The 18,355-nt window shown below is 40.0% G+C and overlaps 1 protein-coding gene across 1 annotated transcript in view; it reads right to left on the minus strand.

Annotated features, from left to right (window-relative positions):
- The window catches only part of LOC139175162 (ras-related and estrogen-regulated growth inhibitor-like), a 44,247-nt gene extending 33,061 nt beyond the window's left edge, over positions 1 to 11,186 (minus strand). Inside the window, exon 1 of the mRNA XM_070766073.1 lies at positions 10,547 to 11,186. Within this exon, the coding sequence (XP_070622174.1) occupies positions 10,547 to 10,643 (97 nt within the window). The 5' untranslated portion in view covers positions 10,644 to 11,186. The remainder of the gene's footprint in view (positions 1 to 10,546) is intronic.
- Between the last annotated feature and the right edge of the window lie 7,169 nt (positions 11,187 to 18,355).

Here is an 18,355-nt window from a genome sequence, read left to right on the forward strand (position 1 = left end):
TGAATAGGATTAAAAGCGTAAAAGAGTAAAAGAACCTAAAAATACATTTTGCCTTTTTTCCCTCTAACGTAACATTTTAATGATTTGAATACAGGTAGTCCTTGACTTATGACAATTAAGCAGCTGTGGGTTCTCACTTACCTCATTGCTGATTCCTCCCACATCACGTGGCTGCATTTCATGGGTGCACATGTGCATGCGCAGTGCTGAAAAATCAGGAAAAAATCCAACATCCCCCCCTCCCAAAAAAAACCCAAGATAGCAATGCATGCACGGTATTTGGAAACTCGACTTCTGTGCATGCTCAGAATAAACATTTTTTAAAATCCCCAAAATAAAAAATAAAAAAATAAGATGGCTGCATCCATGGACCAGCACCAATTGAACTGGTTCCATGACGTCATTGTGACATCACCTGCAGGTCACTACCGTTTTGGGCGAACCAATCCAAACCAAGAGGAACCCACCTCTGAATTGAGACCAACATTTTGGATGCTAACTGAGACATTTCTAAGGTGAGTTTTGCCCCATTTTACAACCTTTCTTGCCACAATTGTTAAGTGACACAACCGTTAAGTGAATCTGGCTTCCCCATTGACTTTGCTTGTCAGAAGTTGCAAAAGGTGATCGCATGACCCCTGGACACAGCAATTGTCATAAATATGAGTCAGTTGCCAAGTGTGGGAATTTTGATCACATGACCATATGATGGTCATAAGTGTGGGAAATGGTCATAAGTCATTTTTTTCCAGGGTCACTTCGAACAGCGAATAAATTGAATATTTTAAGTTAAAGCCTACCTACAGTAGCAACTCAGTAGTTGTTTCACACATCATGCAATTTGTTTTAAACAGGATATGTTCAATAAGCTATATGAACTAGCTGACAATCAGATATTATATTAAGAAACACTGCTTAGAGCCACCTAACCTCACCCTCAGTGCACAATTCAACTCTTGTTTTTGAACTTACATCAGCAAAGCCTGGAGGACTGAATTAATTTACCTGCAATATCTTCGCTAAGGTATATGGCTCCCTTTTTTCACTTTTATGGCAAGAGATATTTCCTTTGAGAGTTTCATAACAGATACAAGAGAAGTAAAATATTTCCTTTAAGGTAGGCTAAAAGGAAAAAAAAGTGATGAATTGCCACAAGGACTCTATCTGCATTGTTTCATAGCTATTTTCCACTTGTTCTGACATATTTCCAGGTGCTTTCCACTAATAAGGGAAAAATTTACAATGTAAGATCTGTACAACAGGGGAATCATTTATATAAGTTGTGTGTGTTTTTAAAAAGAGACAGGACAGCCAAATCTCATGGACGGTTTAATTGGTCCCTTTCCAACTCTACATTTCTGTGATTTTCTGATGGTATACCATGTGGAAAAGCTAAGAGATCAAGTCAGATTTTTTTTAAAGCTGGCATCCTTCAGATGCCTTTACCATTTTCTCTGCAAAGTGGAATTCTGAAAGTTGTGGTCCTGGCATTACTGCAACACACCAGGATGGAGAAAGCTAGATTGAATTGCTTGAAATTTGTTTGTTTGTTTGCTTGCTTGCCGACTTATTTACTTATATATCCACCAATCTCACATGACGACTCTAGGTGGCTCACAACAGTTCATTAAAATAGTTATACACAAAAGTAACCTAACCCACAAGTGTAATACCAATCTTCTTCACAGGTCAATTGCCACATTAGCGCAGTGATGGAGAACCTTTTTTTTCTCGGGTGCTGAAAGAGCATGTGCACATGCTATCGCACATGCACAAGTGCCCACACCCATAACTCAATGCCTGGGGAGGACGAAAACACTTTCCCCCACCCCCTGGAGGCCCTCTGGAGGCCGGAAACAGTCTGTTTCCCAACTTCTGGTGGGCCCAATAGGTTCATGATTTGCCTGCCCCAGGCTCCAAAGGCTTCCCTGGAGCTGGGGCAGGGTAAAAACGCTCTCCCCCATCCCCCCCGGAGGCTCTCTGGAAGCCAAAAACGCCCTCCCAGAGCCTCTGTGCAAGCCAAAAATCAACTGGCTGGCATACACAGGCACATTGGAGCTGAGCTAGGACAACAGCTCGCGTGCCAGGAGATATGTCTCTGCATGCCACCTGTGATACCCATGCTATAGATTCACCATCACTGCACTAGCAACCAGCCCAATGGTTGGGGGAAGAACCAGGTCTTCACAGCCTAAAAGGGTAGGAATTCATCAGATCTCAGGTGGGAGGCTGTTCCAAAGGGTTGGGAGAGGCACCAATAATTTAGAATGGGGGGCAGGGTATTTTACAAAATCCTGCATTCCAGAAGGACTTGAATGGAATAGGGAGAACCTTTATCTGGAGAGCTTCCCCCCCTTATCTTATTGAGGACAGCTCTTCTTCCTTAATCTCCATGCAAAATTTTCACAACGGATTAAGGGAGAAAAATTATTTGCAAGGGATGGACTCCTTAGTCCAGAGGTCTTCAAACTTGGCAACTTTAAGACTTGTGGACTTTAACTTCCAGAATTCTGGGAGTTGAAGTCCATAAGTCTTGCAAGTTGCCAAGTTTGGAGGCCCCTGCCTTAGTCGGAACAGAAGAAAGAAGATGTATCCTTTGACCTTCACAGTGTTGGGTTTCACCACTCTAACACATGCTTACACTGTCTTGCAGACACATCTCTATGGTCAGGTCGCAAATTAACTGACTACTGTGTCACCTTTTGATGATAAAAAGGGGCATGTACTCTGCAGACTATATAAACACTGCAGAGTAGATGACTCCTCCCTTTTTTCCCTTTGTGGCCCTGCTGAGCCTTCTTTCCACCTCCTTCTATCTCTCTGTGTGCTCCATTGTCCTCTGCTGAGGACACATGTGTTAGATCAATCCAAAGGCATCCTCACACATGGAGGCATCTAGAAGTTATTAATATGTGCCGGAATATAAGCATTTATGCCTGCATTCTGTAAATGCATGAATCAACAGAATTGTAAGTAAAGATTGCAATTTATAACAAATGGGATTCTAGGCCACACAAATGATTTCTTGCCAGGCTGAATCCATTGCAAATTAAGACAGCTGAACTCTGCTAATAGAAATAATATTAATAGCAACCAAATACCCAACACAGAGGCTGCAACCCTTCTGATCTGGGGTCCCAAGTTTTTTTTTTTTTTAAAACCCAGCAGATTCTACAGCCTGAAAAAGTTTCCAAGCCCGTGTTTAAAGGGATGAAAAAAACCAGGCTGTGTGGTATACATAACTCTGCCTTCCAAGAACATAATAGCTGTGTGGGGTAAAGATCAACTTGGGAGCTACCATTTATGTCCCCACCACCGGTGACTATTGCCTGAGGCTTCGTTATCTAATTGCAGGGTTGAAGGCAAAAATAAATGACATGGTACAGGTAATCTTGCCACGAATAACTTTTTAATAGAGATCTTCCTCTATTCTCAGGAATGAGAAGTGATTGCAGCATTAGACTCTTCTTGAACTTCCATGGCAGAGAAAATGATGCTTTTTTCCTCACATAAAGACCACAAAAGTTCCAACATCCTATTTGGCCCTATTTTTTTCTTTCCTGGTGGCAATCAGAGTCTTGGCTAGAAAAAATAATTTTTTGTAAAAGAGTGAAGTTCCTTTCAAGATACCGTATTTTTCGGGGTATAAGACGCACCTTTTTACCCTCAAAAATAGGGTATCTTACACACCAAATGTATCTCCACCCACTCATTGACCCTTCGGAGGTTTTTGGCCTCCGCACGTTGCATTTTTGGGCAGTCCAGGCTGCAGGGATCCTCACTTCCACTCAGAGGTTTAAAACAAAAGTTATCACCCTATGGACATTTAACTGGAGTGGTTGGGGTAGGGGATGATTTTCATGGGGGAAGAAGAGGGACTTCACACTGAAGGTTCTGCTCCCAGGACACCCCCGTCTTCCGACCTATAGTCATAGGCACTGAAATCGTGGCATTCTCACACAAGGTCCGATAGAGACGCAGCATTTCAGTCTTCTTGGACGCTGTCATCTCATAAACAAATTGCCTTTGCTGCCTTAGCAGCTCACAGCATGTACAGAAAAACAAGAATAATAGCAATCCAATTAATACATTAAAAAACAGTCTTTAAAATTCTAATTAAAAAGGAAAAAAACATTAATATTATTCATTCAACAATCAAACTAAAGCATTCATTGATCAGGGGGGAAAATCTAAGGAACCCCAGGCCTGGCGGCAAAGATAAGTTTTTAAACTCTTCCGGAAGGCAAGGAGGGTGGGGCCCCCACAGAGAAGGCTCTTCCCCTGGGTCCCACCAGCCGCATTGTTTGGTCGATGGGACCTTAAGGCGACCAACTCTGTGGGACCTCACGGGTCGCTGGGATTTGTGCGGCAGAAGGCGGTCTCGGAGATTGTCTGGTCCTATGTCATGTAGGGCTTTATAGGTCATAACCAACACTTTGAATTGTGTCCAGAAACAGATTGGTAGCCAATGCAGTCCATGGAGTGATGGTGAGATATGGGCATTTCTTGGAAGGCCCAAGACTGCTCAAGCGGCTGCATTTTGGGCGAGTTGAAGTTTCCAAACACTCTTCAAAGATAGCCCCATGTAGAGAGCATTGCAGTAGTCGAACCTCGAGGTGATAAGGGCATGAGTGACTGTGAGCAAAGACTCCCTGTCCAAGTAGGGCCGCAAACTGGTGCACCAGGCGAACCCGGGCAAATGCCCCCCTCGCCGCAGCTGAAAGATGGTGTTCCAGAGTTAGCTGTGGATCTTTCTCCATTACTCACATTTCCTCCATGGCAAATCTGGCAAATTGCAAGCCCTCAATGCTGTGATGGGGGCGTAATATGTAGGCTGGAACTATAAAAGTTGCTTTCAGTTCAGGCCAGGGTTTTAAAAATACATGTGCAAGACTTCATTTTGCCTTGGTCAAGCTGCTGAGTCCCACAGGTACAGCCTTGGCACTGGCACCACTTGATTATCAGTGATCCCCTCACTCTTAGGCTTGATCATGATCCAGTCAAAACAAGCATCATTATTCTAGGTTTCGTATGTATTTGAGTAAATCAGCCTGCCTGGCATTTTGAAGAGTAAAAGAAGAGAAATCCCAATCCTCAGTAGCTTGCAACTTAAAACCTGCCCCCAAGAAAATTGCAAGTTAAAATCTGAGACAAGGAGGAAAGAAAAAGTGAGGTGATATTCGTAATTTTCTTTTCAAAAGAATGTGCTTAGGCTGAGTTACAGGAGGACAGGAAGATATGGGAATATGTTCCCACTCTGAGGACCATTGTTGCCAAATCAACTTTTCTGTTGCATTGTTGAAGATACCTGTTCTTCTGGAGTAATGAAAAATAGTACCGGAGCTCTTAAAGAAAATGGAGTGCCAGAGCTATTCTTAAAAATGATTTGCTTCCTGAAATGTGATCACTTTGATGCCAATAATCATGGCCTTCACAAAGAGTACAAATGCTTCTGAACGGAATATTGTTTCCTACATTGACTTACCGTAAATAAGTTTACTGAAATGCAGCTGTGAAATATAACCAAATTCAATTGCACTAGTAAATCATAGCTTGTAGCTTAATATGTTATTTGAACCCAGTCAAATATCACCTACGTTTAAAAAAATGTTGCTTAAATCTGGTTTACTGTGTGGTATAAACCTAACAAAAGTGGCTTATTCATCCAATCAGGTTGAAAACAAACTATACGTTTGTATATTTGAAAAAAGAAAAGAAAATACATTATAGACGGAGGCAGGTGTCTAGCTAGAGGTGAATTTGAGGGGATGGAAAGTAAGATGTCTATTCCCCTTTTTAAAAATAAATTGTTTCATATAACTTGTAGCTATGTAAAAATAAGCCAGTATGTTTATTGGGTTTTGTATATGGGCTTTTACTTCTATAGGCTGCCCAGGGTCATCATGAATTGGGCAGCCCTATACATTTTGTTACTAAATAAATAATCAATACTAATTCTAATACTTTTTTCATTAAAAGGAATTAAACAAGACAAATTCACCTCCCATCACTCTAGGACAGTGTTTTTCCACCAGTGTGCCGCGGCACACTAGTGTGCCGTGAAACATGGTCAGATGTGCCATGGGGAAATTAAACATGGGTCCCCAAACTACCATTTCTGCCAGGATATCCCTTTTGTGTTCATCAAAACAGGCCCAGGTTTCACACTAAGTGAGTATAAATACATTTAGAAACTATATTATTAACTATATGTATAATGTGTACTCTGTTAGAGTGTCATTTTGTGTCATTTTGGTTGGTGGTGTGCCCCAGGATTTTGTAAAAGTAAAAAATGTGCTGCGGCTCAAAAAAGGTTGAAAATCACTGCTCTAGGAAATAGGAATCCATAATGGCATTGTGGGAATAGCACATTATTTCTTTTAATAGATGGGAACTGCTGAATCAAGATGGAGGGTATATTCCAAGCAGAAATTACAGTAACCTTAAAAGTTGCTCAACAAAACATAATAGCCACATTGGGTCCAACAATTACAAGAAATAAAAGCTAGTTTGGAGGCAGCAGTATAAAGTTTCTACCAGGGTAGAAACTAAGAAGATCCATATGGTAGATGAATTTGCTGGTTTTTTAAATTGAATTTTTTTTCTTTTTTCAGAATTCCAGAGGGATTAGAAAAAAGATCTGAAACAGGATCTTTCTTTTTCAAATAAAACATCACAGCGCACCAATGTGCCGTTATATGTACTGGTGATGCTTAGAATTGCCCCAGGTATGATACAATTTTCAGCTCAAAATTTGTGCTCAGGGGAGAGAACAGAGCAAAGAAAGAGCAGTGGAGCAAACCATCTCCGAACCAAGAATTCTGAAGCAGTACCTATTCAGGAGGGACCGGAATGACACTTCCCAATATACCTGCAGGAAAAAACTTTTGTTATTGACAGGTGTCCATGGGATGAGGTTTTATAAAAGGCAAGACAGCAACAATATTGGAGCCTCTTCTTTTTTATGTGTGTCACACTTTTGATGCTTCCATTTTTAAGCTGGTACTAGAGGTTAGGGCTTGGGAATTGGCTGGGCATCAGAGAAAGAGAAGTGGTGTCATTTGTGATACAATTTTCCAGAATTGGGTAGTTTATCCTATTTGGATTGTATGGAGACTATCATTAATAATCTCTGACTAAGATACAGTTCTTTGAAATATGCAATTCTGTTGTAAGCAGACCTTTGATTCTCTTTTAAATGAGAGATCTGTTGGTGAAATAGAATCATAAACTTTTCCCTACGAATTAATCTCACATCTTTATTAGTAATGAAGTCATTGTTTATTTCAAACTTTAGTTACAGCAGTTAAATTATCACTGCATTTACAAATTGCAATTCATAAATATAATAGCATAATGCTACGTATTATAAAAGCATATTTCTTGGAAAAAAAGGTAAGCTTTTTATTTCTATGCTGGTAGAATTCTTGACAGTATTATTGGTGAGACTTAAGAAACGAAAGGTCAAGAGTTACTGATGCAAATACCTGTTCCCTCACCAACGGTAGAATAATTCAGAAACAAAGTAAACTGAGAAGTCTATCTACTTTATTCTGAAATCATAGCGCAAAATATGAAGGAAAGTGGAATTAACCAAGTGGTGGTTGTAGTAGAGCAATATTGCATAATTTAATCCTACATCTCACACACATACACCAAACTGTTTTCAGGAGCCTTTACTTTAATATTTGGATCAGTTGAGTCAAGTATTGTATCAAGAAGAGAATCTGAATGGAACTTTCACCAAGCTTCATAGAAATGTGCTTAACTTCTTTTGTCCTTTAGCAGAAAACGCTAAAGGAGGGTATTAAATCACTGTAGATTTCTAGATGAAGATTAATTCATCAAAGGAAGATATGTAGGTGCAGATAGATAGAATTAAAAGTTTTGATAAATTTTATACTGTAAAAGGGCTTGCGTGTCTAGGAAGAAAAGAAACTTGCTTCACCTGGTAGCAAATGTTAGTGATAGTGCCTGGGGTGATTTTTTTTTCTGGAATGCAACTTTAGTATTATACCTTAAGATTCTTTGTACAGTATATTTGCCTTGCTCATGTTAACAAAATGCTATTGATTTTAAAAACTTTTTCTTTTATTGTAGGCTGCCCAAAGTCATGTTTATGAGATGGGCAGCCTATGAATTTACTAGATAGAATAGATAGATAGATAGATAGATAGATAGATAGATAGATAGATAGATAGATTAGATAGATAGATTAGATAGATAGATAGATAGATAGATAGATAGATAGATTAGATAGATAGATAGATAGATAGATAGATAGATAGATAGATAGATAGATAGATAGATAGATAGATTAGATAGACAGACAGACAGACAGACAACTAAGGGATGGAAGGATAACTGTATTTCAAATTTTAATTTGTAGTTGAAACATGCAACATGAAAGAAAGTGATCCATGCAACATTTATCCGCATTTCGCCATGAACCCACTATTAAAAGAAAATTACCTTCAGTAATTTTCCTGCAGGTACATTCCTGCTTTTTAATCTCCTTGATTTTTGTTAGCCTGCTCTTTTCCCTTTTATACAATCCTTTCACTTTCTTTCAGTTTCCAAATCTGTTGGGGTATATTTTGGATGAAGTATTGGTTAGACATTCTATGGACACGACTGGAGCCAAATATAGACTTCTTAAACCCTCCCCTAAATAAGTCTAAAAAGAATGGTCTGTTTCCTTCCTTTATAGATACAGATCAACAACAAGCATGATTTAAATACTTTGGAGAAGATGTTTGGTGGCAAACTACATCAGCAGAGAATGCAACCATGCAACAGGTCTAACTTTTAATTCCCTCCACAATTACACAGTACAAAGAAAATTGGGAATAGAAGCCTCAATATGACAAATGTAAAGCAAGATCTAGTCTGAGCAACTGACACTCTTTCATTTCAGCCTGGGAGCTCTCAGGTGAAGTTCTTGTCACACACTAAAACTAAGATTCTTGGGAGAGGAATTTATTAAGCAGACTCTTCCCAAAATTTCAACAAACAGAGGTTGAACTAAAGAGCTTCTATACTAGTCAAGCAAGTGAATTATTGAAGGCTTGTGGTTTCTGAGAACTTGAATAAAACAATAAAGAACAGGACAAATAGAGGCAACACTCCCCTACCTAGCTACAAAACCTCATATATGAACTGAATAAACAAACCCTCACAGCCAACCCACATTCAGTAAAAGACCTTGGAATACTAATATCAAATGACCTAAGTGCTAAAGCCCACTGCAACTATATCACCAAAAAGGCTTCCAGAGTTGTTAACCTGATCCTACGTAGCTTCTGCTCTGGCAATCTCACACTACTGACTAGAGCCTACAAAACTTATGCCAGACCCATCCTCAAATACAGCTCATCTGTCTGGAACCCACACATTTCAGACATCAACACTATCGAAAATGTCCAAAGATATTTCACCAGAAGAGCCCTTCACTCCTCCACTCGAAACAGAATACCTTACGAAAACAGACTAACTATCCTAGATCTTGAAAGCTTAGAATTGCGGCGCCTAAAACGCGATTTAAGTATTGCCCACAAGATCATATGCTGCAATGTCCTTCCGGTCAACGACTACTTCACCTTCAACCACAACAACACAAGAGCATGCAACAGATTCAAACTTAATATTAACCGCTCCAAACTTGACTGTAAAAAATATGACTTCAACAATCGAGTCGTCGACCCGTGGAACTCATTACCGGACTCTATAGTGTCTACTCCCAACCCCCAACATTTCTCCCTTAGACTCTCCACGATTGACCTCTCCAGGTTCCTAAGAGGCCAGTAAGGGGCGTACATAAGTGCACTGATGTGCCTAACGTCCCCTGTCCAATTACCTTTCCTTTTCTCATATATCCTATATATTCTCTCCCTCTCATCCACTCCTCTTCTTTTTTACTTACTATCCCTATATACACTACTTAATGTCTATTTCATTCCATATGTATTGTATATTGGACAAAGAATAAATTAAAAAATAAATTAAAAAAAAACAGATGTATTTTTTTTCCTGGAAAGCAGCTCCAGCACTATACTTGGGAGATCTAAACAACCTGCTCACGGTACAGCAATGATGTTGCAGCACTACACGAGGAGTTTCCGAGTTGGATCAAGCACGAAGGGTCCACATATCCCCCTCCCCCCCAAAAAAACAAATTCCACGGGCAGAAAGAGGAGTTCAAGCGCTTCCTCTCCTTCTCTAACCTCCAAACCGCGCCACCCACCTGGGGTACTAACCGATCTTTTCGACGATCCCGCAAGTATGAAGTTTTCGATTTTGCCAAAAATCTCATACATTGGCAATGATGGGAAGTCGCTTCCCGCTGGTAAGGTAAAAAGTACGACAGGACGGAGCAGTCCCACCTTGGAAGAGACGGAACTGCAGGATTTCGATTAACTGACGCCCCGACATGGAGGGCAAAGGCAGCTGACTTTTGGAAAGGGATTTTGAATAGGGAAACGGCGTGGCGGCTGAAGAAGGCTTTTTCCCGCCCCCCCCCCACTACCCTGAAGAAATGGATGGGTACCTGTTTTGCCCACGGCGCCCTGTCCCAGCACCACCAGCCGGAGAGTCCGCGCGGGGGTCAAGCTGACGGCTCTGCGTAGCGGCCGCGGGAAACTCATGGCGAGGCGGGCGCTCGACGGCGCGCAGGACGTTCTGAGGTGATACCGCTGCTCTCGGCCACAAGGAACCCCATGCACCACCCGTGCTCCAGCTCACGCCGCTTGGCGGCCGGGCGTCGACGACTCTGTGTGTGTGTGTGTGTGTGCGCGCGTGTGTATGTTGTGTAGGGGGGAGGGCTTGGAGCTCCGCCCAGGAGGGGCCGGTCAGAGCCGTCGGCTCCTCCTGGGATCGCGTAACCCAGTTCTGCGGCCGCCGAGCCCGCCCCTCGCCCGCGAGAGAGGCTGCGGCGCCCACAAAAGGGGGGAAGCCTGGGCCGTCGGGCAAGCCTCGGCTAATTCGGTCGCGACGGCAAGCTGGCACAGGCTGCGCCCTCAGTCGCCGCTTCGGGGCGGGAGGTGGTCTCTAGTAGTGGCGCGTGAACTCCGGACGAAGCGGGTTTGCTACAGCTGCTGCTGCAACACGTGGCTCTGAGGCGCTCCCCGTCGATTCCAGCGCCTGTGGAGATTCTCAATCACCCAGGACAGTTGCCTCAAATGTGTGTGTGTGTGTGTGTGTGTGTGTGTTTTCTCTCCAAAAGACCACTGGCCTTCCCTTTTCCCCTTGAGGAAGACGTTTCGCTTCTCATTCAAGAAGCTTCATCGGTTCTTCTGACCCAGGGGTAGGCAAAGTTGGCTCTGACTTGTGGACTTCAACTCCCAGAATTCCTGAGCCAATCATGCCAGCTCAGGAATTCTGGGAGTTAAAGTTCACACGTCATAGAAGAGCCAGCTTTACCTACCCCTGTTCTGACCCGATGAAGCTTTTGGGATGAGAAGCGAAACGTCTTCCTCGAGGACAACACCCTGTCAGAGTGTGGCCTTTTGAAAAAGCACCTTTGAGGCGGCTTGATTCGAGCGCTGGTCGAAACGCGCGCACTGCCCTAAGCTGAAGAAATCTTCCAGGGTCTGAGACAACAGGGACTGCAGCCATGACTACAGAGCTTATAATTGCGCTTCTATGGAGGGCAGCAAGTCAGGCAGGGGAGATGCGTTGTGTCCTGTCTCCTGTTATCCAATTTAAATGAAGGATTGGGAGTACATACGGTGCTCTTACGTTGGCCTTGCCATGATTGATTGAATCAACCACATTTGTTTGGGGTGTATAAGACGCCAGCTCATCATTTATGGTTTGCATGATACCTGCTTGCCAGATCTCCCACAGTTGGTTGTTTTTGTGGTGGTTACTAATAACTGCAATTAATGACACACATCATCTTCTCCAGAAGGTGTTACAGAATGTTCAATGAAGGCAACAACCTTGTGGGATCTAAAAGGCAAAGTATCTTATGCTACCAGTCTTCAGATTGTTTAACTCTTCATATTATTTGCCCAGGCAGCTGGACAAAAATCAAGGGAGCAAGCCAACAGTTTTCAGTAAATTTGCTGGGGTATATAAATACAATATCTTGGAAAGTGTGATAGGAATTTCCCAGCCTACTTTATAATAAGTTCATTAAGGGGGCATTTCTTGGAATACTTTGAAAAGCTTTTTCCTAGACTTCACTCCACCTGTACTAAATTTTCTGTTTTTGTGATAAACTATCAGGTGATTTGCCCACCCTATGTCCATATTGTGCTGGTGTTTCCATCCTTCCAGAAATTTCTTACACATATGTGGCAGTCAGTGATGGGCTGCCAAACTTTTTACTGCCACACTGTGGGTGTGGCTTATTTTGTGAGTGTGGTTTGATGGTCATGTGACCAGATGGGAGTGGCTTGGCAATCATGTGACTGGGGGTGGCTTAAAGGTCATGTGACTGACTGGGAGTGGGTTACCAACCAAGATAAGTTTTCAAATAGGTGTTTGGACTCTTTTTCAGTTGATTAAGTCACAATACAGTACTGTATTTGAATAATCACAAGTGCACTAGAGTGCCTTCCGTCCCCTGTCCTATTGCTCTCCTATATCTCCTATACCTTTCTTCTATTCCTATATCTCTTCTTCTATTCTTTCTTTGATATATTCTATTCCTATATCTTCTTTTCTATTATTTCTTAGATATATTTTACTATGAGTATCTCCTCTATAACCTTCATCATGTATTTTACTATGTGTATATTGACATCTACCCACTAAAACCCTCATTGTGTATTGGACAAAATAAATAAATAAATAAATAAATAAACAAAAGGACAATAATAGACAGCATTTCTAATAATAGACAGTAACATTTTAAGGTTTTGTACTGAACCCACAAGGTTCAGTATTATAACAGATTAGGCAAGTAGCTCAATTTTCTTTGTTATAAAAGTTCAGTTCTAGATAATGATTAAAGCGTTTATGGGTAAAACATACTATTTAATTATTTATTATTTTAAAGTAAATAAGGATTGTACTAAGGCACTAGAGAAAGAAGGACAATTAAAAAAGCTTAGTGTTCAATAAGTAACGCATAAACTATTCCCTCTCCCATGCATTCCCCTCCCCCATGGGCAGCGGCCCATTATTACTGGTGGTACTTGAATATCAGAGCTTTTGACATATAAATACAGTATGTGTATGTATGTACTATTGCAAGAACCTCATGCTTAACCCTTGGTGATTATACTAGTATGATTGTTTGTGTAATAGTGATTTGCCATTTTTTTCTTGGATTTTTACAATTTCCCACTCCTGCATCCAACTTTGAAATTGTTATCACTCATTCAACTACTAATGAAGTCCAACCCTGCTTAGCTGATTTCAGGATCAGCCAACAGTTACTAGGGATTTTGACCATTGTGACATACACACCGTTGCATATTTATAGGTGAAGGAACACAGATGTCAAACATGAAGAGCTTAGGTAGATAAAATCTGAGAAATTATCTTTCTCTGTCTTTAACAGCTGGGTGGCAAGTGCATATTTATCAGATCCAACATCTGGCACAAAAATACAGGGATGGATGAGATCCTTTAAAGGTCAAATTTCTATCTATCATTGACCAAATCTAGAGAAAAAAATAGGCAACTTTATCTGGTGGCATGCTTCAACAGAATATTTTAATTGCCTTTTTATAAAATATTCATTTGAGTAAAATATATAACTTTAAAGATATCCTGTATATTTCAATTATATAATCTGGAAAAAAACAATTTTGCTCCTTGATGTATGATGAATTTATCATCAATTTATCATTTCAATAGTGCTGGTTATTGCCTCTAACTGTACAAGAAATACTTCCTTTCTTTGCATGGGACCCAGATGCTCTAAAAGATGGAAATTCACTGGATGATGAGCAAATAGCTGTTCAGTGGAAAATGTAAACTGTGAGAGGAAATGCCAGGCCATTTCCCAAGAGTGTTTAAATAACTTGCCCATCAAGAAACTCCATATTATTCAGTGGGACCTTTAGCATTTTCTAACTGAAGAGTGAATAGACAATTGTGAAGGAACTGATAGGACCAATTTGGTGTGTTCTCTTAGCCTCAAGATAGGAAAGATGCAAGTTTTTTTCAAACCTCATTAGGAGGATTACAATGTGATAATTGCTAATTCAAGAGATTATGCTAGCAAATAACTAAGGAGCAGCTAATTTCAGGATATCTTAAAAATTGTACTATTGGAAAGTCATTAAGCCAGTGATATATAGCTAAATGTAGCCGACAAACGTATCTTATGTAGTGCATAGGTCTTTGCAGATATCTATGCAGGATGAGAGTGAAATTTTCAGTCTTCTTCTCTCTCTTTTTTGGGGGTTGGGGAGAAATGGGGGGGAGGTTTCAGAGACAAAATACATGCTTTAAATTTGTTAGATCAAGCATTTTTTTGATATATTTTGAACATTTTCACCCAGATACCTCTACTGTTCTGAGAACGCTGTTTCAGCATGATGCACACATTATGCACATATGGCATGCATAAGTGCATTATGCACACATGGCGTTCATAAGTGCACCATTGTGCCTACCCTCCCTGTCCTATTGCCTAATTTACCTGTAACTACTTTGCTAATGTTTATGCTTATACCAATACCTAGTATCTTGTAGAAGTCTGACAAAATAAAATAAAAAAATCTTGGTTTGACTCACAAATTGATAGGTGTGCATTCCTGAGCTAGGCTGGTGAAAATTAATTAGACTTTCCTAGTATCTCATAAAACTGTTGATGTTCTTTAATTATAAAATTTACAGGTGATGACAAAACTTAGCTGATCTTGCATGATTTTGAAAAAATTAACTAGATTGGATCAGTTTTGTATACTGCAGAAAAATAGTATATGCCAAGGGTAGGCAAAGTTGTCTCTTCTATGATTTGTGGACTTCAACTCCTAGAAATCCTCAGCTAATCATGCTAGCTCAGGAATTCTGGGAATTGACGTCTACATGTCATAGAAGAGCCAACTTTGCCTAGCCCTGCTATAAGCTAATGGGAAGTTACCAAAAGCTCCAGGAAAAAGCTATGGAAAATTTCTGATATTCCAGCTTTTATCAGACAACTGCTCTGCTAATTCATAGGTTTTCACTTTGTCAGATCCATTCACACGTGGGTCACCAATCCGCAGTGACAAATTTCCCCTATTTTGCACAGTTGAACTTCTGCTTTTTCCTTACAAGACTCTTCCAGAGGGGCGGCATATCAATCAATCAATCAATCTTTTTTTTTTTTTAAAGACACTGGTTATAAAAAGGCCTGGCTGCTTTCATAATCTACAACAGGAAGGAGAAACTTTTATCCCAAAAAACTAATGGGGCTTTGCCCCTGATAAAAAACAGAATTTACTGCCAAACAAAAAAGTCACTGGCAAATTTGGGTCCAGTTTTCTTGCCTGCTTGATCCTGTCATCCAGCTAAAATAACTAGAGACCTAAATACAAAGCTCAGTTTCTTAGACATTTTGGAACAGATTATACGAGCTGAGAGTATTCTGTGGTGAAGGAATGATCAAGAGACAAACATTGTATTATAGCAAATATTCTAAGTTCACAAACTGAAAACTCTGTTCTTGCTCATATCAAGGCCAGAATTATCTTAACATGTTTTGATTCTGTTTCAGTAGGAAAACAGAAAGCATATGTTCAGTTTTAATTGCATTTTTTCTGCCATTACTAAATTAGTTTGGGGGAATGCCAATCTGTTCTAATAATCTTAATTTATGTATTAATCATGTATTGGTAATACAGCATTTTTAAAATAAAAAATATATCTTTCCTTTTTCTGGCAACTTGTAACAGCTCTCCCAAGAGCCCCAATGACAAAATCAGAAATTAGTTTCTAAAGAGAAAGATAACAGATGGCAATCTTATCCAAAATCTGTGTGAAAAGATTACATGATAAACTAAAAATAGGTAGCTTTATGCCTAATGATGAATTCTTTTTCCACTTATTCAGAGCTCACTACTGTTGGGTCATCAAAATATTTGCATAATTTGGGATTACCGTTTATGCGGTTCCATCAAAATGGATTATAAATTGGCTGTTTTAAAAAAGAAAGAAAAACTATTACTGATCATTTCATCTACCTTGGTTGAAAATTACTGTATGGATCCATTTCCTTTTATATCACTAGCCTATGAATGCCAAGCCACATTTCCTAATACTTTTGTCTTCTGATGATCTGTACTGTGGATGCAAACCCATAGCTGGTACTATGGTTTGTCGCAGTCAGTTAGATGTTCACACTGGATTCGGCATTTTTATCCACCTATCAAGTCCTTCCCAAGGACCTGAGAATGGCAGATGGTGATGCTTTGTGGTGTTAGAGGAAGCATCACAGGATATAAGCTGTTCTGAGTAAAGCTACCTTTTGTTATTGACTGATGGTGAATTTGTCAATAATAGTGGTGTTGAAATGGTGCTCCAGTTGTTTTGGGATGGCACCAAAGTGTCTATAACTACTTTACAATGTTTATATTATTGTTTATAATAATATATATTTCAACTATATAATTATGTTTATATTATTATTATTATTATTATTATTATTATTATTATTATTATTACCCTATTGCATCAATAATATATTCCTCCTAATCAGGAAACCTCAGAATTAGGAAAACATTTCAGGTACCCTCTTACTATCCTGGTAGTTAGAGCGGAATATATTTTTTTGCAGGCAGCTACAAAGGGCACTACCAAAAATAGTAGAATAAACTTGCTGGGCTGGGCACCATACCTTCGTGACTCTTATAAATGAAGCAAGAGTTTCATAATTCTACCTCCAAGGCATTTTCCTCCCCTTCTTTTCTTGCAATATTTTCTTTCTTCCGTAGAGCCTGGCTCTAACCATATAACATAGACTGTTTACACAGCAGCGTTTAGTGGTGAGGTCAAACTTGCTTTAACAACTATTCCCCTGTTCTTTCCATGCATGTAGCCTGCCATTTTCTGCAGATGTTCTATAGAGGGTTTAATATCAACAGCAAGCATAAATTCTGTTGCCTATCCTTACAACAGGCTGAAAGACAGATCTCAAAACCCATATGCAGTGCCCTTAACCTTCCATTCAGCTGACTGTGAATGTGCCACATTCATACATACAAATGGACCAGTCACCGAGATTGGAATCAGATTTATTTGTGCTTTAGCCAGTCCCCTTCAAAACATTAATCGTACCTATGTGAATCATGCCTAACATAAGATAGTTGACTTCAAAAGCCTTCTAATTATGCCTCCAAATTTCCAGGCACAATGATTGAAAATCAGTGGTAAGTTTTTTCCAATAATTTTACAGTAAGAAACACGGAAAAAATATGGTGTACTCTAAATCACTTTTAACATTTTTTTTAAAAAAAGGGGGATACTTTCCTTCTCAAAGAATCTGATATGGGGGAAACTTTTCAGAAAGTGCCATTCCATTTACAAAAGTAGTAAAGTTGGAAAGGTCATTAAGCACCAACCTATCATTTCGCCAATAAATACTATGGACCCTGTACACTAAAATTGCTCACCTCTGGATTATGCCATGGCCATACTTGTTTAAGTAAAAAAAAAATCCCTAACATATCCTGGGAAACATAGCCTGTCTGCTTTATGTTTCCAGTCCTGCCAATGAATTTCTGTTGTGAGATTGGTGAGAGTATTACTTTGCAGCAACGGGCATAAAAAGACCACCTGAGTTCCTGGGATGCAGGGACGCAAGAGCCATCAGGAGAAACAATGGTTTTCAGTTTGCCTCTTAAGTCTTTTCTCGGGAAACATCAGCAATTCTATCAAAATTATTAGTTATTTTATTATGAGTCTTAATTAGGGATTTAGAGTTAGATTGTATTTTTGAACTCCTTTTTATTGTTTTGTAATTTTTTATTGTTGTAAGCCGCCCTGAGTCCTTCGGGTTTGGGCAGCATAGAAGTATTAAATAAACAAACAAACAAACAAACAAACAAACAAAAATGCAGGGAGGGGGATGCTAGGCATCTCCTTAGGGCAGTGGTTCTCAACCTGTGGGTCGTGACCCCTTTGGGGAACGAATGACTCTTTCACAAGGGTTACCTAAGACCATTGGAAAAAAACATATTTCCGATGTCTTAGGAACCGAGACCCCCCTCCTCTATCTGCCCCCAGGCGGGTCCACTCACATGCAAATAGACTATTGCAAAAAATATATATATATCTGTTCCATGGGAACTTCTGAGCATGTGCAGAAGCCGAATTCCCAGGCACTGCGCGTGCATCACTATCTCGTTTTCAGCTTTTTTCCCCTTTAAAAAAAAATTCAGCACTGCGCATGCATGAGTGTGCAAAGTGCATATGC

The sequence above is a fragment of the Erythrolamprus reginae genome, chromosome 1, assembly GCF_031021105.1.
Source record: "Erythrolamprus reginae isolate rEryReg1 chromosome 1, rEryReg1.hap1, whole genome shotgun sequence".
Taxonomy (NCBI): Eukaryota; Metazoa; Chordata; class Lepidosauria; order Squamata; family Dipsadidae; genus Erythrolamprus; species Erythrolamprus reginae.